At 44.6% G+C, this 23,630-nt stretch overlaps 1 protein-coding gene across 2 annotated transcripts in view; it reads right to left on the bottom strand.

Annotated features, from left to right (window-relative positions):
- LARP4B (La ribonucleoprotein 4B) overlaps window positions 1-23,630 on the bottom strand; it is a gene marked incomplete at both ends in the record, with an annotated part of 42,444 nt that overhangs the window by 1,581 nt on the left and 17,233 nt on the right. The window contains 12 exons of one of the 2 annotated variants that reach the window (XM_080717261.1): window positions 253-361; window positions 445-569; window positions 2,668-2,832; window positions 5,211-5,256; window positions 8,917-9,168; window positions 9,576-9,694; window positions 13,745-13,954; window positions 14,035-14,088; window positions 15,091-15,201; window positions 17,740-17,843; window positions 18,149-18,285; window positions 20,332-20,413. In XM_080717261.1, coding sequence (XP_080573387.1) covers window positions 253-361; window positions 445-569; window positions 2,668-2,832; window positions 5,211-5,256; window positions 8,917-9,168; window positions 9,576-9,694; window positions 13,745-13,954; window positions 14,035-14,088; window positions 15,091-15,201; window positions 17,740-17,843; window positions 18,149-18,285; window positions 20,332-20,413 — 1,514 coding nt within the window. The remainder of the gene's footprint in view (window positions 1-252; window positions 362-444; window positions 570-2,667; window positions 2,833-5,210; window positions 5,257-8,916; window positions 9,169-9,575; window positions 9,695-13,744; window positions 13,955-14,034; window positions 14,089-15,090; window positions 15,202-17,739; window positions 17,844-18,148; window positions 18,286-20,331; window positions 20,414-23,630) is intronic. The other variant, XM_080717260.1, reaches the window with a different exon arrangement.

Below are 23,630 nucleotides of genomic sequence, written 5' to 3'. Positions count from 1 at the left end.
GCCGACCACAAATTCTTTGGAAGAGGAGGCGTGGGGACCTCATTCCTGCTCAAGAAACTCACGGTGAAATGGAAAGGCTGCGTGGTGCGGTAAGGAGGAATGACCAGTGCAGCGGCAGAAAGGCAAACACGCAGGACCCACACATGCAAAGAAACCCACCACACTGGAGTCAAGTCCACGGAGAAGAGGCAGAAAGGAAGCGGCTCTCCCTGCGAAGGGCGCCAGGCCTGGCTGGTGGAGGGCGGTACTCACCGTGGCAGCTCCGTTCACCTGCACAGATTTACAGGCGGTTGGGGTTAGGGCGGGAGGCAGTCTGTCCACACTGTGGGCTTCCCTCTGCTTTTCTACCACCTTGGGATGCCTGCAAAAACGCCGGCCAGCACGTGAATCTCACGCAACTCTGTGGTCATTGGGACCCGTGAGCAGCAGCAGGTGGATACTCACTCGGGCGAATGGGCTGGGGAGGGGGAGCGCTCGGACGTTGCTGACGCAGCACAGGAAGCTGGCGCAGAGGGCTCTCCAGGGGCCACTACGGGGATGGTGTTCGTGCTCGCATCTGTGCTGAGGCTCTGGAAATCAGAGTAACGATTTTTCACACGGAAAGAGGCAGACACCAGTTCCTTGCCAACCGAGGTAAGGCCTAACTAGCATGAGCACATGGAAACCCCAATTACGCCCGCAGAGCCTGCGTGCGGCCACCCTGTGAGGTCCGCTCTGATCTGTGCTGGATGGAGCCAAGGCTCACATTCCCCAAGCAGCAGCAGAGAGAACAGCGGCACCCATGAAAAACCGCCCGGCTGCAGACCCGAAGTGGGAGAAGCCAGTCTTCTTTCCTTTCTTTTTTTCGGAGTGGGGGTGTTGGGGATCCAATCTGGGAGAATTCTATCTCTGAGCTACACTCCCAACCCTATTTTTTTTTTTTTAAACTTTGAAGCAGGGTTTTGCTAAGCTGCTGAGGCTGGCCTCAAACCTGTGATCCTCCTGCCTCACCCTCCCAAGTACTAAGATTACAGGTGCTACCACACCTGGTTGGAATTCCCAATCTTCTTTTGGTGGAAAAAGTTTCTGGAGACTCTGAGGCCTTATCCAATCTGAGAACCAGGATCTTTTGTGACTCTGCTCAAGCTGAAGGAATTCAGCTTGGTAGAAGTCTGAGAAAGGCAAAAACTTCCTTACTGTTAAGGGGGTTTAAATGGAAGAAGCGCTCAGTCCTGACTCTACTTAAACACAGGTACACCACTGCACAGTGCACAGTGACCGCTAGAAAATCCACATCAACAGGGTGGGGCTGAGCTCCCTCACCTCTGAAGCCCCTGCAGCTTTAAAGCCTGAGAGAGCCCTAGCGCAGGAAGTGGTTGCAGATGTGCCACTCAACAGCAGCAAAGCAGACCATGTCACAGTTATGGGATCAGGATCAGCCTTTCTTCAAGTAGTGATTTTGTCCTCAAAAACGTCAAATGCATAAAGCAATAGGTCCTATTTCTGAACCAGGGTGGAGCCTGCCTATTATCCTCCACCCTTGGGGGCAGACCACACTTGGAAACTAGAAAATTTAAGACTAATAACATGAACAATTCTCTAAGGTATTAATAACTCAGAAATTGTTGTGTGAACCGGGCGTGGTGGCGCATACTTGTAATCCCAGCATTCGAGGCTGAGACTGGAGGATCACGGTTCGCAGACAGCCTCAGCTACTTAGTGAGACCCTGTTTCAAAATAAAGAATATAGGGCAGGGGGTATAGCGCAGAGGTCGAATGCCACTGGGTTCCATCCCCAGCCCCCCCCCCCCAAAAAAACTGTGTGGAAGTTTAATTTGCAAGCCATGCCAAATCTAACATGTGCCTGTAGCTATGAAATACAGAACCCTGGAATGCATACAACCTCCAAGACTAAAAAAGGGAAAATTAACCACTTACCAATATGAAAATAACCCAACAATTCACCTGCCCTTACTGCAGCAAAACCATCTTAGTCTACGCTCGAAGCTCGTGACTTCTGAGATCTGGGTGCAGAGAGGGTGGCGGGAAAAGACTGGGTGACTCCTCATCTGCAGCTGTGGTTGAACCGGCCAAGGGACGCCTGGAACCAGGACACTGCCGGAGCCCTCCAGGCATACCCCATGGTTAGGAGGTGGGTAGGAAGTCCTTTCTTTGTACTTTTCAGAGCCTTCAAACTCGGGTCCTATAGCACATTAGGAATGTGGAGGCATGCTAGAAGGGGAGCTCCTTTGACTTGGGATGGTGGGGCTGATGGCTGCAAGGACAGCACCTTGGGTGGCAGCCTCGAGCTTACCCAAAGCTACCAGTTACAGCCAAGTTATTCTAGGCTTCTCGTCTCATGTAAATTACTAAAAATTGTGCTACTCCTGGCATAACTCCAATTTTTCTGCTTCATTCGATGGTCTTGTGAAATAGAGTGTCTCTGCTGCAGACCATGGCGTAGGCTCGACACCTGACCACAGCAGACCACATAGCAACAGATGCCCTGGCCCTGGGGTTCAGCGTCAACTGTGCCACCCCAGCTCTGTGTGACCTCTGCAAATCACTTAGCTTCTCCAAACCTCTTCTGAGGATTAAAAATTACCTGGGTAAAGAGGTTAGCCAAGTCCCTGGCAGCAAAACAGTGCCTAGTACATGGTATCAATGAAGAACTGGGACATGTCTTACTCTTTCTTTTGAGGGTCCTATGATCAAGCTAGATAGCCTGTTTTCAAACAAGTCCTCTGTCTTCAAATTGCCTGCGGCTCCAGGTAGCGGGGGGAAGTTGGACAGGCCCAGTTCAAAGCTCGGCGATGGAGGCTTTGGTGGTGTTGGAGACTGTGTCTGGCTGCTCTGCAACAGAACAGCACCCGCAAAGTCACACAAGTGGGTCAAAGACCATGTGAAAGGAAGACAAGATTTTGATTCCCACATCTGCAAGTGAACCGTGTAGTAATTCCTGTGGTGCACCTAACTTGTAAGGGTCAGTATTTCCCAGAAACTTACACTAACAAGATTACTCCTGGTATGAGTACAATCTAGAGAATACATGGCAGAATTCAAGTGAGAGCGGGCTAAAGAATGGAAATGGACCACGCCGATGAAAAGCCGGCCGGCAGCTCTGGGTATGCTTGCCTCTGCTGTCCTTAAGGAACTGCAGCTGCCCATTTTAGTTTTGTTTTATCCAGCTATGTGCCCTTGAAATTACACTTGTCGCACATTTATTTACCACTCGTGTGTTTCTTCCCCTCTTCTAGTATAATGAACATAATGCTCAAAATTATCTAGAAAGCCGAGTTTCAGACACTGTGAGCTCAAAGCAGGCGCCAGAGGCTTTGTTTTAAATGTCCACATGTTTCGGTATTATAATACAGCTTTTCAGAAGGAAGCATTTTTAAAAAAAGCATTCACAAATACTTTATTAAATCCTGAGTTTTAGGAGCAAGCGAGTAGACAACGTGGAATCACACCGTGCTTGGCTTGGAAGCACTGCGCGGTATTTCTTAGGACCTGAGTGTGCGTGGTGACTCCTGGCTGCCCAAATGCCCACCTATTTGTTACCCGTCCGTCAATTTTTAACTCATTACGGTATGTAGTTACAGTGGAGTATTCTCTATACTAAGTGTAACCCTTGAATCACATTCTGGAACTTCTAAGCAGGCTGCGATTAAAAACACATCAATTAGGATAACACATCAAAAGCAGCAGTCACAGTCTCTCAGGCAGGCACAGCAGAGTGCAGCGCCTCTCCTCACCCATCCCAGGGCCTTTGTTCAAGTGGGATTAATGGACTTACATAAACTGCCTTATCAAACAGGTCAACCAAAACCCAGAGACCAGCAGACCTTATTAAAGGGAGTTTCTGAGTTCTGAAAGAGACAATGCACTTTCTAGGATGAGGAAGTACATTGGTGAGGGCTAAAGAAGCTGAGCCAGGGATTTTCCCAAGGACGCCTCCAGTTCTCGAGTGTTGGACCCTCTGACCCCAGGCGTACCGGCTCTCTTCCCTAAGCATCTTTTGCAGACTGCATGTTCTGCTACAAAGTTCTCCGACCACTTGGTGTTGAAATGTTTGGCCTCTATTAAAACTTAGAACAAGTATTTTTCATAGGAGAGACTTTTAATCAATTCAAGCAAAATGACCATGTCTTGTGTACTTACCACTCATGAAAAACTTACTACTTATTTCTGGGTTTGTCCTGTCAATACGTTATAAGAGAAAGCAATAATGTTTTGTATATTACTATGATAAAAAACCATTGATCAATAAATGCCTACACAGGAGAAGCATATTCTGCTGTCAAAACTAATGGCTCTAGTTACAATAGTACCTCTAGTTAAAGCAGTAGTACTTGGTGGTGGTTTATTTTCCACAGTTTCAATTACCTAATGATTCCTATGTTGTAAACTGCCTGCTGCTTCAGGCAGCAATGACAGAATCTTACACTGCCTTGCTTGGAATGTATCCGCACTTGCTATGCTACCTACTATTCTCATAGTAGCCACCTGGGTTGTCAGGTCAACTATGGCATTAGTGTTCAAGCAAGCCTCATTTATTTAATAACAGCTCCAAAGCACAAGAGTAAAGATGCTGGCAAGTCAGTAAGCCAAAGAAGAGCCATGGATTGCTGCCTTTTAGCATGCTGATGTTGCTAAGAGCTACAGCAAGACCGAATATTCTAGCCATTAAATTGCAAAGAAAAAATAATTCCTGCTCATTTTGCTGTTGTACCTCAAGCTACAGAACTTGCAACCAGTTTCATTACAACAGCAGAGACACTAATGACAGGGTTTGAAACTCTCCAAGGGTTCAGACTTGCACTGGGAGTCTTAAGAATGTTTTCCTGTGGATGGGGGTGGGGTGGTGGTAACCATGGCAACTCTGTTTTAATTCTACAATATAGTTATCCAGGCTGAGAACTCACCTAGACATCCATATGTAGACTGCAGTACGCAAGAGAAAGCTCTGGACTACCACTGCAGAGCACATGTGTCACGTACTACAGAGGAACACTCGGATGCTAGTAATCATCCGTATTTCTAAAAACTAGACAATCTTTTCCTTGTTAGGTCAGAAAAATGGCAGTTATTACTTATGGCTACCACATTAAAGAAAAACTTTCTTGAAATGCCCCTCGTTCCTAGGCCTTAATCCATTTAATGAATGCTAATGTCTGCTGAGCATTAGGTTTAAATGTCTTGTAAAAATGACATAGGCTTTATGTACTCACTGTAAACTTCTCCTCCCGTTTCTTCCGATAGCCAAAGGAATTTTTCCTAGAGAAATGGAAAGCAAAAGTTATTTTTTTTCTCCCTTGGAAAATGTATTCAGCATATTTTTGCTCACATATTCGAAACAGTCTTTACTTTGCAAAAATATTTCAAGGATGAATTGACTTTTACCGAACTACGTGAGTTATTTAAAATGGTAGTAAAAATTATAAAAAGCTCATCTGCTTACCATCAAAATTAAAAACACAGCAGATAACTTATCCCACTCTCCCTCCCTAAGGGCTCGGCCTTCATGCCGCTGCTTGGGTGGTGTGCCCCTACCACAACAAGCACACGTGTACCCTCGACCCCAAGAACTTCCAAGTATCCCTGTTTTCCTTAGGAAGCGTTCCAGATTTCTACTACTCAAAATCAGACCCATACAGGCAGCAAAGCTGTCATGCAGCAGTGCCATTTATAACGGCATAAACAGTAGGGTCCCGAGGACATAAGAAGTCAAGACATTTCCGTTGTGTTGGATGGCTTGTGAGGTTTAAGAAGCCATACATGAATTTAAATGTACAACTTTATTATTATCATTTTATCATGAACACAAAGACTTCCTAAGGGCCTTGTATTATTATGTAAGCCTGCAAGGAATTTAGGAGTGACCTTGATTGATTCATTTACAGAAAGCCTTGCTGGGGCAGTAAGCCACAAAGCTGGGCATGAACACAGCAATCCCCCTTCCTGCAGGGACAGGGCGCTCAGTCCTGCAATGGCCAGGGCTCCTTGTCCTGAAGCCTCACGGGAGCCACAGAACTGACGGGCGAGGGCTGTGCAAGGACAGGGCTGAAAGCCCTGGGGACAAAGGGATCCAAGAGAGGGCTATGGGGCGGAGAGCATGGGCCTGTGCTGCAGCTGCTGCCGAAGGAGAGAGGCTGCCGGGTGCTCACCCCCAGTGGGCCTAGTGATGCTGACCACAGCGGCTCCTTCGCCCCACGGAGACAAAGACTGAGCAGAGCCCCTGCACTGAAGCCGGTGGGGATGGCGAGCCCTGGTCGGCCGCTGTGCACAAAGTACAAGCACAACCAGACCCTGCCTGGTCCTCTGCCTAACAAAAGAGTTAGCTGGATGTGGTAATGCACGCACCTGTGATCCCAGTACCTGGGAGGCTGAGAGGTAGACTGCAGGATCGGAGGCCAGCACCAGAAACTTAGTGAGAGCCTGTTAAAAATAAGTAAAATGGGCTGGGGGTGTAGCCTGGAAGTAGAATGCCCCTGGGTTCAACCTCTAGTACCAAGAAAAAAAAGGAAAAAAAAAAAAAAAAAAAAAACAATTGCCCTTCCCGGAAGTGTCAGCAGCCACGACCACACCATGTCTCTCAGGAAGGAGCCCAGATAACCTACTGCAGAGACCCAGTGCCTTGTCTGGGGACAGAGAGCACAAAACAGACGGCGGAAGGAAGCCACACGCGTCCACTGCAGCCTGTGCTGCCTGAGACTGAGAGTGTGGCCCTGGCTGCCTCACCCTCTCCCTCCTGTGTCCCTGGGCCCCAGGCTCCGGGGGAGGGGGGGGAGCATGGCTGCCTTACTGGAGACCGTAAGAGTCTGCATTTTACAAAGCCTGCTTCTGCTAATCATGTGGAAGTTCAAATACTGCTGGAGGATACACACAGTGTTTTTACATTATACTGTCATGTGGCCAGGTTTCTCCAAACCCCATTTTTCTTCTGCCAGAAGCTTCTTGCTAAGTTTTTATTAATAGGGAGTGCTGGAAGGGCACAGGAACTCGTCTCTCCAGGCTGTAGTCTCTTCACACTCTGCCCATGAGCAACAGCCTCTGAAACCCAGGCCTTGCCAGGCGGGGACCTCCCCTTGAGGTCTGCGCCCTCCCTCCAACTTGCTGGTCCTAAGGGCCCAACCCCACCTGGGGGTGGTGCTGCCACCGAACATCGCTGCCCTGCATCACCCGGGGGCTTCCCCTTTGCCACGTCAGCTTGGTGAGCAAACAGCCAGTGCGGCTTGTCCTGAGCGGTGCGTAGCCGACACCAGCTCCACCAAAGCGTGTCGGCGAGGCCATGCTCCCGAGGCTGCAGAGATGCTGGCGTGACCACATAGCGGATGACCTCTTCCTGGACTTCTCTGTGAACAGGCTTCCCTCGTTTCACTCTCGCTTTACTGTCCTTTGCAGACACTGGTTTTTACAAATTCGAGATCTTTGGTCGTGCTGCGTACCAGAGCTGGTCCTCCAATGGCACACACTCACTTTGTGGCACATTTTGATAATTCTAGCAATACTTCAAACATCATCATCATCATCATTATTATTATTATTTACTTTTTGGTGCTGGAATTGAAAACAGGGGCATTGTGCTTCTGAGCTATACCCTCAGCCCTATTATTTATTTAGAAACAGGGCCTTGCTAGGTTGCTGAAGGAATAAGCTGCTGAGGCTGGCCTGGAACCTGCAATCCTGTCTCAGTCTCCCAAGTTCTGGCACTACGAGTGTGCACCACCACACTCAGCTCACACTTTCTTGTTTGGTGAGCTGTGATTTCTGAGGTTTACTACTGCAATTACTTTGTGGTGCCATGAGCTGCATCCATATAAGAGGGTGAGCTTAAGGGAAAACAGTGTGTGCTCTGACCGGTCCTTCAAACAGCAGCTCTCCATCTCCCTGTTCTTATCCCTGAGACAAAACAGCACTGAACCTGACCTAGAAGGACCACCATGTGCTCAGGGAAAACAAGGGCCACTCTGTCACTTTAAATCATAAGCTAGAAATATTAAGCTTATCGAGGAATGCGTGACAAAGCTGAGACAGGCTGAAAGCCAGACCAGTCAGGTTGTAAATGCGGAGACGATTCTTGAAGGAAATTAAAAGCACTACTCAAGTACCAAGTCTAAGAGAACTTTATGGCCGGATGGGGAGCAGGGGCTGGACAGGGGTTCGCTCGTGCCAGCCACGGCAAGAACGTCTGCAATGACAACACACACAGAGACACAGGATGCCCAAGGCTGGAATCAAGTGGCCGACAGGCAGTGCTCCATCATGACAGCTTCTGTTCCTGAGCTCAGCAGGGATGGAATGAACACACTGGTTTGCCCGGCTGCCAAACTCCTATCCTTGTCCACCTACTGCCAGCTGGAAAGGGAGCACCGCTAAGCCAGCACAGTCTAGGGGCCGCCCTGTCAGAGCTGGGCACCTGGAGGCCACGGCCAGTGCTTCTACAAAGGCGAGGGCACAGGCGCACAGAATGGGCGTGGGCTGCAGAGCTCTAGCTGTCAGCAGTCGCTACCATCTACCTCCAATCCTTGAGGGACTAAGTCTTTGCTGTGACAGTAACCACAGCAGTTACACACACCTTCATATTTATGGTGTTCACTTTGACTTTCGGATACAGTAGAAAATAATTTCAAGATTTATCTCGATTAAAGAACTTTTAAAATATGAACAGTTCGTGATAAGCACCTATCTTCTTTGGCGCAGGATGAGGAGCCCAACCCTAGTACTCTAGCTGGAGGGCTCTAACACTGAGCTCCATCCTCAGCCACCCTCCTTTTACAACTCTGTATTCTGACAGGATCTTGCTAGGTTGTCCAGGCTGCTCTCGAACTTGACCTTCTCTTGCCTCAGCCTCCCGAGTAGCTGGGATTAAAGGCAGGTACCACCATGCCTGGCTGGTACATAATATTTGTTCAGCAAAATACGTGAACAACTTACCTTCCTCTCCCTAAACCAGGAGAGGACTCAAGACTACTTGGCTCCACACGCCCAGTTCCAATCTCTCTCTTGGCATAAGCCGAAGGGTTTTGTATTCGTGTTCTAGTTTGCCCTGTTTGCCTCGTCTGTGGGCTCCGGACACCATTAATTAATCGATCTGCAGTGAAGTTAAATATTGACGGACTTTCTAGCAGCCCCGGTCCTCTCTCTGCACTAGGAACCGCATGGCGCAGATGAGATTTACTAGGATTCCTGTAAATGAATGTTTGTATATGCTGAGTTAAACAATCAAGGCGTTACAGAATGAGCATCTAATGTGAATATCCAGCTAAAATCGGTTTTCTATTTAAAATATATAAAAAATGTCTCCAGAAGTTATTGCACAGGATAATGCAAAGATGTGTGTTAATAAGGCCCTGCTTTGTTGTTTGTAAGTAAAGGTCCATTAAAATTTAGGCATACAGTTGAGAGCTGCCCAAAAGCTTCCTCTGAAGACCATCTACTTCCTTACGTAGGCAACCAATCTTGGTGTCTAATCTTTAGAGACTGTAGCTGAATGCTTCAAGTAACTCTCTCTCTGATGAACACAACTAGAGGTCAAGCATTCTCTCTCATAGATACTGGAAAAGCAGCAACCCAAGGCTCAGCATTTCAATCACTCTGGAACTTGCCTGCTTCTAGGAGGGTACTGTCTGAGCGAAGTCAGAGGAGAAGCTGCAGGCTTGAAGGTTGGCGACGTAAACCCATTTATAAATCCAGTACTTGGAAACGGAGTTACCTAGATTCATTAGGAAATAAAAATAAACACCATGAAGCCAACTTCCACTTGTGAAATACTATCATGTCTTGAGGAGCCCGGGTCCTTCTTCCTCATTAGAGAGGCCTCATGTTACACTGGAGACATCTCAGGGCACAACCTAAGGATTTACTGCTACTACAACTCTATTCCTGGCAAGGAAGAAACAACTCTTGACTCCCACGGATCTTGATAAAATTCATCCAACTGTTCAACCTTAGGACATGTATATACTTCCTACCATTACTTCACCAGCCCAGCCTTTGAGAGTACTAGGGAGTGAGCCGGGGAGTGCCGTCTCTGAACGCCCCCCCCCCCAACACAGCTCTTTAATTTTTTTATTTTTTTATTTCTTGCGGGTCTGGGGATGGAACCCAGGGGCATTTAACCTCCGAGCTACACCCCCTGCCCTGTTTTTTATTCTTTATTTTGAAAAAGGGTCTCACGAAGTTTTGGAGGGCCTCACTAAGTAGCTGAGGCTGTCCGCAAACCGCGATCCTCTGGTCTCAGCCTCCCAAATGCTGGGATTACAAGTGTCCGCCACCATGCTGGCACAGCTTTTTAATTTTTATTCTGAAACAGGGCCTCACTAAGTTGCTGAGGCAGGCTCCGAACCTGCGATCTTCCTGTCTTGGCTTCCCAAGTAATGGAAATTATAGGCATGTGCCAGTGTGTCGAGTTTAAGGTTGCTTTGGAAAACACTTCTGCCCCATATTAAATCTTGCTCTAAAGAGCAGCATATTTTTGGATCATTAATAATTATTTCCCTAGATGTAATTCAAGGCAACACCTGGCATATAAACATCGACATAATATTCAGAAAACAAAAAATTGGAAAGGGATTAAAAAGATAAAATCCAAAATAACATCTTTTAAAAAGTTAAAAACAATAAGCACAGCATTCTAAACATTACCCCAAATATTTTTAAAACTGACATGAAAACAAAACAAAACTTAATGTTGAAACAGTTCCTAAAAAAAGAAAAACCAAGCCAGGTGTGGTGAAGGCCTGTAATCCCTGAACTTGGGAGTCTGAGAAAAGAGTATCCTAGGTTCATAGCCAGTTTTGACTACTTAGTGAGACTCTCATCAATATAACAAGACCCTGTTTCCAAATAAGAAATAAAATCAAACTGGGGGTAAAGTTTGAAGGCAGAATGCCTCTGGGTTCAATTCCTAGTACCACACACGTAAAGGGAAAAAAAAAAAAGATGAGCAATCACCAACTGGACAGCAGGTTTCACGTACTCTGTACACATGGCACAACCTCAGGCTGGGGCTGCATGCGGCCTTGCACCTTCAGCTGTCACTAAGTTCAGAGAGAGAGTTGCCCTGCCCCCTCGATGTTTGGAATAAAAGGAAAAGAAAAACAGCAAGCAATTCTCTTTAGAGCTAAATGAAAGCTAGGTAACAGAAAAGATATACTACAGATAATTTTTTATTAAAAAATTAAAGCAACCAAAGAGAAATGCTTAAAACTTAAGAAGTAGAATCACTACTTGAAAAACTCTATAATATGTAAGAATTAGGCTACTTGCAGACATATCACACTGGCCAGGAGTGGTGGTACATGCTTATAATCCCAGTATCTGGGAGACTGAGACAAGAAGATCACAGGCTTGAAACCAGACTCAGCTACTTAGTGAGGCTTTCAGCAACTTAGTAAGGCCTTGTTTCCAAATAAACAATGACATCGGTCTGAGGGGTATAGCCTGGAGTTAGAAGACCCCTGGGTTCCATCTCTAGTACCACACACACAATATGTATATATACCAGAAGATGTATCTTTTTAGACTTTAAACCCTGGAGGCTTTAGATAGATAACATTAAGATCAATATAATTTTATATATCAAACGCTGGTATTTGAATATTTTTGCTTAGGGGTTTGAAATAAAACTGGTGACAATAACTGAATATCATAACTTGCTGGGATTAAAAAGCTCCATTTTTACTTCCGCTCAAGAGACAAACATTTCAGAGCAAATAGAAGTGCAGTGATGGAGGGAGAGCCCTGGCCTCACCTACCTACAGCAGGCCACGAGGCCATCTCAGGAGTGGCCGAGACTATAGCTGACACAGGGTCCTGAGAGGGCCCAGTCCAGACAGGGGCAAGTGTGATTAAAAAATGGGAGAAGCAACTGACCCGGAAAAGCACGTGAGCCACATTCGGGGAAGATGGTTCTACGGCAAGATTCTAAGAAATTTTAGTCCTTCTAAGGTTCTCTTGTTATTTTTTTTTTGGGGGGGGGGGGAACGACTGATATAGCCATAGGTATCTCTCTCTCTCTCTCTCTCTCTCTCTCTCTCTCTCTCTCTCTCTCTCTCTCTCTCTCTCTCTCTCTCTCTGGATGAAACCCAGGGGCATTTGACCTCCAAGCTACACCCCCTGCCCTATTTTTTTATTCTTTATTTTGAAACTGGGTCTGAGTTGCAGAGGGCCTCACTAAGTAGCTGAGGCTGTCCGCCAACAGTGATCCTCCAGTCTCAGTCTCCTGAATCCTGTGATTACAAGCATGCAACACTACAGCCGGCTGTCTTTGCCTATTCTTTACATGGCTGTAGAAGCTACTTTCTAAAAAGAGTATGATTCCATTTCCCAGCTTAGAATCTTCAATGACTTCCCACAAGCCACAGGTAAAAGTCCATGTGCCTCCAGACAGCATGTAATGACCCTATATAGCTTGCCCTGATAATCTACCAGCCTCATGCCAAGTCCCAGCCCCTGCACCCAGTCTATGACCCCCGATCACTTGCATGCTGCTGTGTGTGTATGTGTGTGCGTGTGTATTTGTGTGTGTTACTAGGGATTGCGCCCAGGGGCATTTTGCTTCCAAGCTATATCTCCAGACCTATTATTTTTTTAATTTGGAAACAGGGTCTCATTATCTTGAGGAGAGTCTCACTACTTGCTGAGGCTGTCCTCAAACCTACCATCCTCCAGTCTCATCCTCCCAAGCACTGGGATTACAAGCGTGTGACCCTACACCTGACATGCTGCTGCTTTGTGAAGCTTCCTTCTCTTGGGCCCCTTCTCACAAACTTATGTAACATAAAAAGCTCAACTCAGACAACATAACCGCCAATAAACTTCCTGCTGAGCTCAATGCTACTTTACAGCTGTGCCATCTGTGCGCCGGTCACCGCGGCACGTTTGCCTGTTCGAACCTGAGCATTTCCATGTCATTTACCTGTTAGAGGTAAGAGGCGTCGGCGCCGGGTGCAAGCTTCTCCCAGGCCTCCCCTCTTCCACACCTCCCACTGTCCTGCCAGTGAGTGGTGGGCTCTGCACACGGCCGAGCGGTGCCTGGCTCTAGCCATCTGAGCTTGAGCACCACCCAGCGCCACGCTGAGCAGGCCAGCAGCATCCTGGACAGACTCTTCAAAGTTACTAACTCAATGTCTGCCTTCTGATCGCAATGTTCCATGCATTCTACCCCTACCTCTCTTATTCTAATTGAACTTGCACCACCACCTCACGCAAACTTCCAACATGAACGAGTATTTTCCTCTTCTAAGCCAAACCTCAGCCTCAAGGACATCTGTCACACAGTGCTTGCATCCCATGCCAATAAACTCCAACCAGGAGCCACCTTTGTAGCTATCTATAGCAGCATAGCTAGAGAAAATGGCAGCCAGGCATGGTGGCACATGCGTGTAATCCCAATACTTGGAGGCTGAAACAGGAAGGTGCAGGTTCCAGACCAGCCTCAGCAACTTAGGGAGATGCTGTTTCAAAATAAAAAAATAAAATTGGGTTGGGGGGTGCAGCACAGAGGTAGAACATCCCTGAGTTGGGCTGGACTCAGCAGGGGTCCACTCAGTCTTTCAAAAAATTTTTTTTGCCTATAGCACTGTATCACCCCATTAAGTGTGAAATCCACAACACAAAGCAAAGGCTTGTTTTACTAGAGCAAACTGCATACATTTCCGGTTCTATCAGACTAGGATCTTAAACTTTCAAAGTGCCCAGCAGAATGTGTACAATGTAAATTTCTGTTGAATAAATTCTAAGTTTGAAATACCAGACTCACCAAAGGTGGCTCAAGATAGCTGTGTGCTGCTGACCATGTCTGGGGCGTGATCAGGCTGTACAGAGGAAACTGCTGCTGGGGGCTGTACACTGGAGGTAAGTAAAACGATGTTGCGTAACGCTGCTGCGTGTAAAGGTTCATGTCCAGAGGTCTAAATCCATTCTTTGGCAAAAATGTGTTTATAGCTATCGCCTTTGCTTTTATCCGTGCCTGTTGAAAATATTCAGGTTTCTGTTAGAATACTCAGGAACACTGAATAGAAAACAAAGCAGACCCATGGTCATGCTTACCTTAATTGGCTTTCCTTGAAAAGTCTTGACTTCTTCTCGTAGGTACTTGTAGGCCTGAGGACGACATACCAAATGGCACCTTAGCTCGTGAAGAACATGAACTACAGTTAATTCAGCAGCTTGATATGAAAACACACAGTGGTCTAGCGGACGGGCCGAGAGCACCCTCGTGCTCTGGGTCACAGGCCTCCCAGCCCCGGAAGTGCCACGGAACCTCTGCTCAAAACTCTATGGAAGATCTGTGTGTACACTAGGTATAACAGCACAGAAGTCTCCAGAGACAGAGGCTAAGAATCCTGACCTAGGAAGATACAACAAATGCTGAGGACCTAATATTAAGAGCAGTTTGAAACTGGGATTACGGAGTTCAAGAAAAAACATGCTAGACATGGAAGGAGGAAAATGAAAATTAAGATAGTCAAAAGCCATTATCTATATACAGCTCCTTAATTCTCAAAGGTCGATCTAGACCAGGCGCCTGTGCTCCAAAGGCTTCGCCTTCCCAGCTCCTCGCGCCCTCGTGCCTTCTTTCCCTGCCTGCGCAACTGAAGCCCAGCTTTCAGGTTAGTGTACTTTCTCTCCTGAACCTCTGACAGCACCTGCATCATTCAACACTTCACACTTGTCAGGTTGCTTCTCTCAAACAAGATGCCCCCCTTTAAGAGAAAGGAAGCAGGCGCCTTCGCTCCTGCCGCCTGAGGGGCATACTTCCCAGGGTCTCGGAGGGACCGCGAAGCAGCGCAGCGCAGCGCAGCGCACGGAGACTGTGCTTAGCTTCAAATTTCCCCTCTTGGCAAACAGTAAGATTCTTCCTACCCAGATCAAAGACTGGTTTTCAAAGAAACCCAGTTTTCAATCAAAGATTGATTTTCCTAAGCTGTTATTTATATTGCTAAAGACATACCCATTTGGGTTTCTATAACTTGATTTTCTCTGTACTTCATATCTAAACTTAACAAGATGATTTATTAGTAATCTCAGTGTTGAAAGCTGTCCTCACTATTAATACGAAGCATTGTTGAACTGTACCTCTTAGGGTACTGGGAAAGAACTCACCTGTTGTGCATCAGCTTCTGTTTCAAATGTAATAAACCAATTGTCATTATAGGCAAATTCACAGTTTATAAATTTCGGTAAATTATCTCCTTTAAATAGTGCTTCTACTTCCTACAGGAAATAAGAGAGGTTAGAAATTAATCTCAACTAGATCACGCTTTTCTTTCTTTCTTTCTTTCTTTCTTTCTTTCTTTCTTTCTTTCTTTCTTTTTTTTTTTTTTGAGAGTCTGTGGATGAAACCCAGGGGGATCCTACCTCCAAGCTATACCCCTAGACCTGTTTTTTATTTTTTATTTTGAAACAGGGCCTCACTAAGTAGCTGAGGCTGTCCGCAAAGCGCAATCCTGATCTTAGCCTCCTGAATGTTGGGATTACAAGCATGCGCCACCACACCCGGCTTCAACTATACCACTTTTTGGCCTCACCGATTTTATTTTTAGGCAACTGCTTTAAATAGAGTACAACATGCCATTACTCCCAGTAAATTTCTTTCAAAAAGGCTAATGGAGCCAGGCATGGTAATACCAGTACCTCCTAGTACATGGTAATATCAGAACTTGAAAGCATGCACTTATAATACCAGTACTTGGAAGGCTGAGACAGGAGGATCACTGGTTCGAGGGCAGCCTAAGCAAGTTCTGAGACTCATCAATCTAGTGAGACCCTATTTCAAAATAAAGAATAAAAGGTGGGAGGGCTAGGGGGTAGTGCATAGGCCCCTGGGCTCAATCTCCAGTGCCATACACACACGCATACACAAAGAGCTGACTACAGCTTCCAGAATGAGAATCACAAGGCTATGAGAAAATAATTACACAACTTACTGACAGGACAGCATTATGCTAAATTAATGTGAAAACTAACACTTTACCACTGGACTGATAACTACAGATTTTTTTTTTTAAAGTTAATAAACTAAAAAACGTTAGCTAAAACATTTTCTTCTGGCCAAGATGAACTAGATTTACTGTCCCACACGACACAATTAAAAACAAAAGAAAAAAACGTAAAGCAAGGTGAAATAAGCCAATGATACCGCTCTTGCTGTAATTGGGGGTGTTATATAAAAATAAGGGGGAGTACAAGTGCCCCCAGGGGAGTGCTGAGTAGCTTAACTTCTGAAAAAAGGGGCGGTGCACCACAGTTCAAGCATCTATGCTCCGCACCAAGACTGGTAACAAAATGCTAACTGTTCATATTCAGGACCTTCATAAACACAGGAAGGAAAAAGCCCAATCGCCCTTATCCAACTATTACAATATACGACGTGTGAAATGGCTTGTGTTGAACACACAGCAAAGCTTGCTACAAGACCATTCTTAAAGCAGCACGGTGGACGTTTGTTGGACTCCTCACCTGTTACATTGTACAAGTGTTTGCTGTAATAAACCTTCACATACACTGATCTACAACTGAAAAGCACAATTTTGGAAGCATGCATATACTTCCTCTGTAGAGAGAGTATTTAAAAAAACAACAACACAGAGCATGAAATGAGCTGGGCTGGAATCACTCAGGACACACCGAGCTGCCTAGCCTCAGAGCCATTCTGACCTGGCGAGCTACATTCCTTCACCTCCTATCAGGACTTGTCTTCACTAGCTCCAGTCATAGCATTAGGATGTTTACTAGAGGGTGCAACCTACCTTGGCATTTAGACAACAGATCTTACAGCAATGCAATAAAGCACATGCCATCATTCTTTTTTTGTGCGTGGTACATGGGATTGAACCCAGGGTAGTCTACCTCCAAGCCATACCTCCATCCCTATTTTTTATTTATTTATTTATTTATTTATTTATTTATTTATTTATTTAGTGGTACTGGGAATAGAACCCAGGGGCTTTCTACCTCCAGGCTAAACTCCCAGACCTATTTTATACTTTATTTGGAAACAGGGTCTCACTAAGTTGCTGAGAGCCTCACTAAGTAGCTGAGACTGGCTTTGAACCTGTGCGATCCTCCTGTCTCAGCCTCCCAAGTGCAGGGATTACAAGCGTGAGCCACTACGCCTGGCTTATTTTATTATTTTGAAACAAGGTCCTGTAGGTTTAGGTTTCTGGGGCTAGTCTCGAACCTGCGATCCCTGTCTCAGCTTCCCATGTACTGGGATTACAGGTCTGTGCCATCATGTTCCACAATTTCATTATTCTTAAACACTTGAATATAACAATTCCTACAATTACTGACACAATTTACCATTTTTCTAATGATGGTCTCCAGATCCCATTTCACACACACAAAAGGACTTTGCAAAATCACTTTCATAGAAATGTTCTTTATATTTAAACTTTTCCTCATATTTAATGTAAATCCTGAAAGTATTACTGTTAAGTATTCTTGAATATAAACCCTCCAGTCAGGCATTGTGGCACATGTCTGTAATCCCAGTACTTGGGAGGCCGAGAAAGGCAGTTTCAGCAACTTAGTGAATCCTTCAGCAACTTGATGAGACTCTGATTCAAAACAAAAGAATAAAATACATCTGGGAGTGTTGCTCAGAGGTAGAAAGCCCCTGGTTTCAACCCACAGTACCACCCAAATATAAAAAAAAAGAACAACGCCCTTCAAAAATATAGACATAAAAAAAAAAACCCACCACCTACAAAAAGCCCTTAGAAGAGAACGCTTAGAAGAGAAAGCACTTACTTCCACAGGAGTCGATTCAGATATCTCACGCAGTATCACTATGCAACGATTCTGATTTGGCCTTACTTTTTCTCCCTTTTCATCCACTTGGACTAAAGGTAAAGCTACAACAAAAAAAAAAAAAAAAAAAAAAAAAAGAAAAGAAAGAAAGAAAGAAAATTTATATTTAAACTTTGCCAGTAAAAAGGAAACACTTTTACTGGCAAAGATGTTCCTTCAGATGACCATCATATGACTAGTTTCTTGTGAGTTCAATCAGTTCTCTCTTGGCAGGGACTAGTGAGGAAGGAATGGAGTCTAGGCAGGATTCCCCTGACAGGGCCCACCTGAGAGCTACAGGTGAGAAGGCCGCACACGCATGACACGTGGGAAGCCCAGTGTCACCCCTTCTGCACTGCCGTTTACTTACATCTTAGCACTTCAACAATCAAATCCACATCAGTACTGAGTTTCTTGATATGGTCAAGGTTAGCTACCGTTGTAATTGGCACATACTGATCGCTATCCATCTGTGATATAAGATACATGTCACTAGCAAGGTTCTCCCTGTTGAAAGAAAAAAAGTATTTTAATTGATATTTCTTTAAAAGAAAGCTTTATCTTTAGCAGTATCAATTGCCCAATAGGTGGGAGTATGGTATAGTACAGCTCTGGAATCAGTCTGGGCCTAAACCCCATCTATTATTTGTGTGTGTGCACATGGTATCTGCCCCCCTCCTCTCTGTATGTGTGTCTATCTGTCTGTCTGTCTGTCCACCTCTCCTTCATGTACATTTCTTTAAAAGATACCTGGAAAGGCAGAGAGAACAAAGGTAAAAAAAGTAGACTGTACTGTATCCAAACAAAATTAATGAGCAGATAATTCTTTTTAAGATGCAGTTAGTTGGGTGTGGTGGCACAAAATTGTAATCCTAGTATTTGGAAGGCCAAGACAGGAGGATTGCAGATTCAGGGACAGCCTCAGCTACTTAGTGAGGTCCTCCACAACTTAGTGAGACACTGTTTCAAAATAAAGAATAAGCTGAGTGTGGTGGTGCATACTTATAATCCCAGGATTTGAGAGGTTGAGACAGGAGGATCACGGTTGGTGGACAGCCTCAGCTACTTAGTGAGGCCCTTCGCAACTCAAAGGAATCCTGTTTCAAAATAAAAAACTAAAAAGGTCTGTGGGTGTAGCTCGAGGCAGAACGCCCCTGGGTTCCACCTCCAGCACGCCCCCCAGATGTAGCTATAGCTCATCTTTGTTCTGAACAGCGTTTGAGCAGTTAGACACTTGGTAGAGAAGCTGCAAAGCCTGCGCTGGCTTCCTAACAGCCAGCATTACTAAGAAGGAAACAGATCAGTGATTGTACCCACAGGGTCAAAACGTACGCCACAAACAACCAGGAGTTCAGGCTAGATGAGCCATTTCCTGGAATTCTGGCCAAATATAAGGTTTTTCCTGTGAATTCTAAGGAAACAGAAAAGGTGTAATATAATGAACAAGGACCTTGAAAACAGTTCAAAACTAGAATCCAACAGCGGGCTTCACAGAACCTCTTCTTACGCCTCTCAGGGAAGGCAATTCAGAGTGTTTGAGCACAGGCACTGACCAGCAGAGGGAGGACTGTCTGTCCCTCGGCTCAGCTAGCCATCGCTTAGATGCAGAGATTCCAGTCACGGGAGGAAGAGATAAGGATTTGGAGTGACCGAGAGCCGGGTTTCTCCACTTCTGCCACCCGCTCCACTTCCCCACCTGTGACACACACAGGGGAAGGAAGGACCACACCGCGCTCCTCGCCCCCCAGCCCCACAGGCCCGCTGTCCTTTAGGGCCCTCGCCAGACACTCTGTGTGGTCTTTCAGGGCTCCAGAGAGAAGACATGAAAACATTCACTGATGGAGAACTTCACATGTAGCTCATCAGTTGATTTTATATTCAAATCTTACAATTGATCCGATTCCAGAGGTCAAGTTTTGTCATTTCAACTTTAATGTTCTCCTATATTTTACACTAAAAAAGAAGTTATGGGGGGGGCACAGCTAAAGATATGAGTGCTATATAAATAAAACATTTTCTACTTCAGTGTTGTGTGTGTGTGTGACCACTTGCTAATGTCCTCAATTAGATCCTCCTGTCTCAGAGTCCCAAGTACTGGAATTACAGGCATGCACCAACCACCACATCAAGCTTCTTTAGTGTTTTAAGAAACAAAGGCCATTTGTTCTCAAACTTTAGATAGACTGAAGATTGTAAGGCCTTATCTCAGAGAATCTGCCTCAGAGGCTGTGTGTGTGTGTGTGTGTGTGTGTGTGTGTGTGTGTGTGTGTGTTGGGGGGGGTCAGGAATTCGTATTTCACATATCAATATAACGATTATCAAGATGAATGTGTGGCTATTTTCTGGGAACCACTGACTTGAAGATTATAAACATTTCTTCAATATGCCAAAAACCTATTTACTCAAAATTCTAAATTTCTCATTAATAGATATACAAAGATTGATATTAATAAATACAAACTTCTTCCTTATAAGTAAAATCACATTTGTAGACAAGATCCATTATAAACCATTATAAATATTCAGTGTTAGAATAATCATCACCACCCTTACCTAGATAAGCAGAATTCCAATGTTTTTTTAAGAACTTCCCGGGGGTCTTCTTCCTGGCTTTCTGGTTGAGACTCATTTCCTCCTTAAAAAAAGTAATGATCAACTCAGGAAAAAGGCTTAAAATTTACCAGACAATTTGGTATGGCAATTATAGAGTTTTCAATATAGATTATTAACACACCTGTATACAAGCACAGAGCATAAGAAAAATGCTGGTATTTTACCTACTAGAAAAAGATGAATCATTGAAAAAAAAAAAAAAAAAAAAAAAAAAACACCTTTCTTCCCCCTAAAACAAAAGCAACAATTTAGAGAAGTTTTGTTAATAGTAGGGGCTTTTAAACACATAATAGTGAGTGCAAGTCGGGTGTGGTAGTACACACTTGTAATCCCAGTACTTAGGAAGCTGAGACAGGAGGATCTCAGGTTTGCAGCTAGCCGCAGTTACTGAGGCCCTCCACAACTTAGTGAGATAGACCCTATTTCAAATTAAAAAATACCCCTGAGTTCAATCCCCAGTACTGCTGAATGAATGAATGAATAACAGGTATAAACTTAGTGCCTTGCCTTATTTCAAAAATATTTTTAGGTAATCTGCAAGAACACAGATACTAAACTGTAATGAAATAAAAAGGAAAGAATCAAAGCAAGGAAAGAATAGCTGGGTGTGGTGGCACATGACTGCAATCCCAGTACGTGGAGATGAGACCGGAAGATCATAGGTTTGAGGCCAGCCTCAGCAACATAGCAAGACCTTGTTCTAAAATACAAATAAAAAGGGCTAGGAGTGTAGCTCGGAGGTAGAATGTCCCTGGATTCTACTCCCAGTACCACAAAAAAAGAAAAGAGGTCAATGAATAGAGAAAGATATACAAGAAACCAAGAATAGCTACATTTGTTTCAAAAAAAGCACAGGTCAAAGTAAGGAAAGTTGTTTTAATGATAATATATCTTCCAGGAAGTCGTAACAATTCTTAACATGTATGTGCCTTAACATGTATGGCATCAAAATATATAAAGCAAAACCAGGTAGACATTCTTAAAACATTTGGTGGTTTCCTAAAAAACTAAACATGCTTTTACAATATGGTACAGCAATCACACACCTTGGGATTTCTCAAAGGAGTCAAATAATTATGTCTATACAAAATTCTGCACATTAATGTTTACAGCAGCTTTAATTACAATTGCCCAAACTTGGAAACAACCAAGATGCCCTTCACCAGGTGAATGATAAAGTGTTACTTGCTACACAATGGAATAATTCAGTGCTAAAAGGAAATTAAGGCATGGAAAGACGATGGGCAACCCAAATGCATCCTACTGAGAAGAAGCCATCTATGACAATCTGGAAAAGGCAAAACCACGGAAACAGCAAAACATCAGAGGCTGCCAGGGTATAAAGGGGGACAATCTACAGGGAAAGCACAGAAGAATTTGGGGCAGTGAAACTACTCTGTACGATACTATAGCATGGAGCTGTCATCATACATCTGTTGAAACATGCAACACCAAGAGTTAAGCTAATGTAAGCTGTGGACTTGGTGATAATGGTGTGCTGATGTAGTTTATCAACTGTAGAGAATGTTCCACTCTCATACGTGACACTGATAACAGGGAGGCATCAAGGATGCGGCAGGGCTACATGGGAACTCTCTGTACTTTCTGTTCAATTTTGATCTTAACCTAACATGCTGGACACCACTACCAGCTACCTTAGAATGGCTAAAACTAGAAAAATAGTAAGTTCTGGTAAGGAGGTGGAGCAATTGGAGCCTCGGTCCACTAGTGGCCTAAGTACAAAATGGTACCATTACCACAGACAGCAGCTTTACCATTTTTTAAAACAATAAAAGCCCAACGTGGTGGCACATGCTTGTAATCCCAGTATTTGGGAGCCTGAAACCGGAGGATCACAGTTCGCAGACAGCTACATCTACTTAGTGAGGCCCTTTGCAACTCAGTGAGACCTGTTTCAAAATAAAAGAATAAAAAAATAGGGCTTGGAGTGTAGCTTGAAGGTTGAATGCCCCTGGGTTCCATCCCCAGTACTGAAGAAAAAAAAAAAAAAAAAGAAAAAAAAAAAAAAAACAAAGGCTAGAGACTGCAGTTGTCCATCCATTCCATTCTAAAGTATTTACCAAGATAAATGAAAACATATGCCCATACAAAGTCTTGCTTATAAATGTAAACAGCACCTTTACTTATAAAGCCAAAAATTGGAAACAATCCAAATAACAAGTGGGTAGAAAAATAAACTGTGGTATACCTGTCTCATGGAATACTACTCAGCATTAAAAGGAACTACCTATAACCCGGACGTGGTGGCACAGCGTGTAATCCCTGCGCTTGGGAGGCGGAGACAGGAGGATCGCGCATGTTCCAAGCCAGCCTTGCTGGCTTAAGAGATCCTGTTTCCAAATAAAAATAAAAAATAGGTCTGGGAGTGTAGCCCAGAAGTAGACGGGTTTCCAGGAACCCCACTACCACCAAAGAAAAAAAAAGGAACTACCTATTAATGTGTACTTCAACACGAACAGATCTCAAAACTAACAAATCAGACTAAAAAGCACGCACTGTCCCAATTCATTTATCTAAAACTCCAGAAACTGAAGAGGTGGCATTCTGCCTTGGGAAAAGAGAGGGCACTGGAAGGTTTTCCTGGTAACAGACACACTCACAATGTTGATTCTGATGATGGTTTTAGAGATGGATGCAAATTAACAACCTGGACAGAGAAAATAATAAGAAAAGAATCATCAAATCACTTCTATTATGTGTTGAATATTTCCTTAATTCTCCTTAAGCTAGGAAAATGACTTACAGAAAAGCTGGGGTATAGCTTAAGTATGTGGTGTTTATAACGTATTAATTATACCTGACTAGCATGCGGGGGGAGGGGGCACTGCTGCCCAACAGTGCAGCTTTACGGGGCGGGGCTGAGACTAATGGAAATCTGTGCTCATAAACGTCGACATGACCCCGGGTGGAGGCGCACCCTTCCAGTCCCAGGAGCAGCCTGGGTCTGAGGACAGCCTCAGCAACTTGGGAGGCTCTCTGTAACTCGATGAGACCCTATTACAAAATTAAGAATGAAAGAGAGCTGGGGGTATCGCTGGAAGGTAAATGCCTCTGAGTTCCATCCCCAGTACTGCAAATCAAATCAAACCAAGTAAAATGAAACCATTCTGCGTTGCTGCGCTCCTTTCTTCAGCCACATTTATCTGTCTGCTGAGGTGTAAAAACTAAGCAGGTAGAGAATTAAACTTTAAAAAGCTTGAGGCTTTTGCTAAGCAACT

The sequence above is a fragment of the Muscardinus avellanarius genome, assembly GCF_963383645.1.
Source record: "Muscardinus avellanarius genome assembly, chromosome: 20".
NCBI classification, from domain to species: Eukaryota; Metazoa; Chordata; class Mammalia; order Rodentia; family Gliridae; genus Muscardinus; species Muscardinus avellanarius.
Note: the sequence above shows the minus strand (reverse complement) of the source record. Positions and strands in the feature narration are given on the sequence as shown.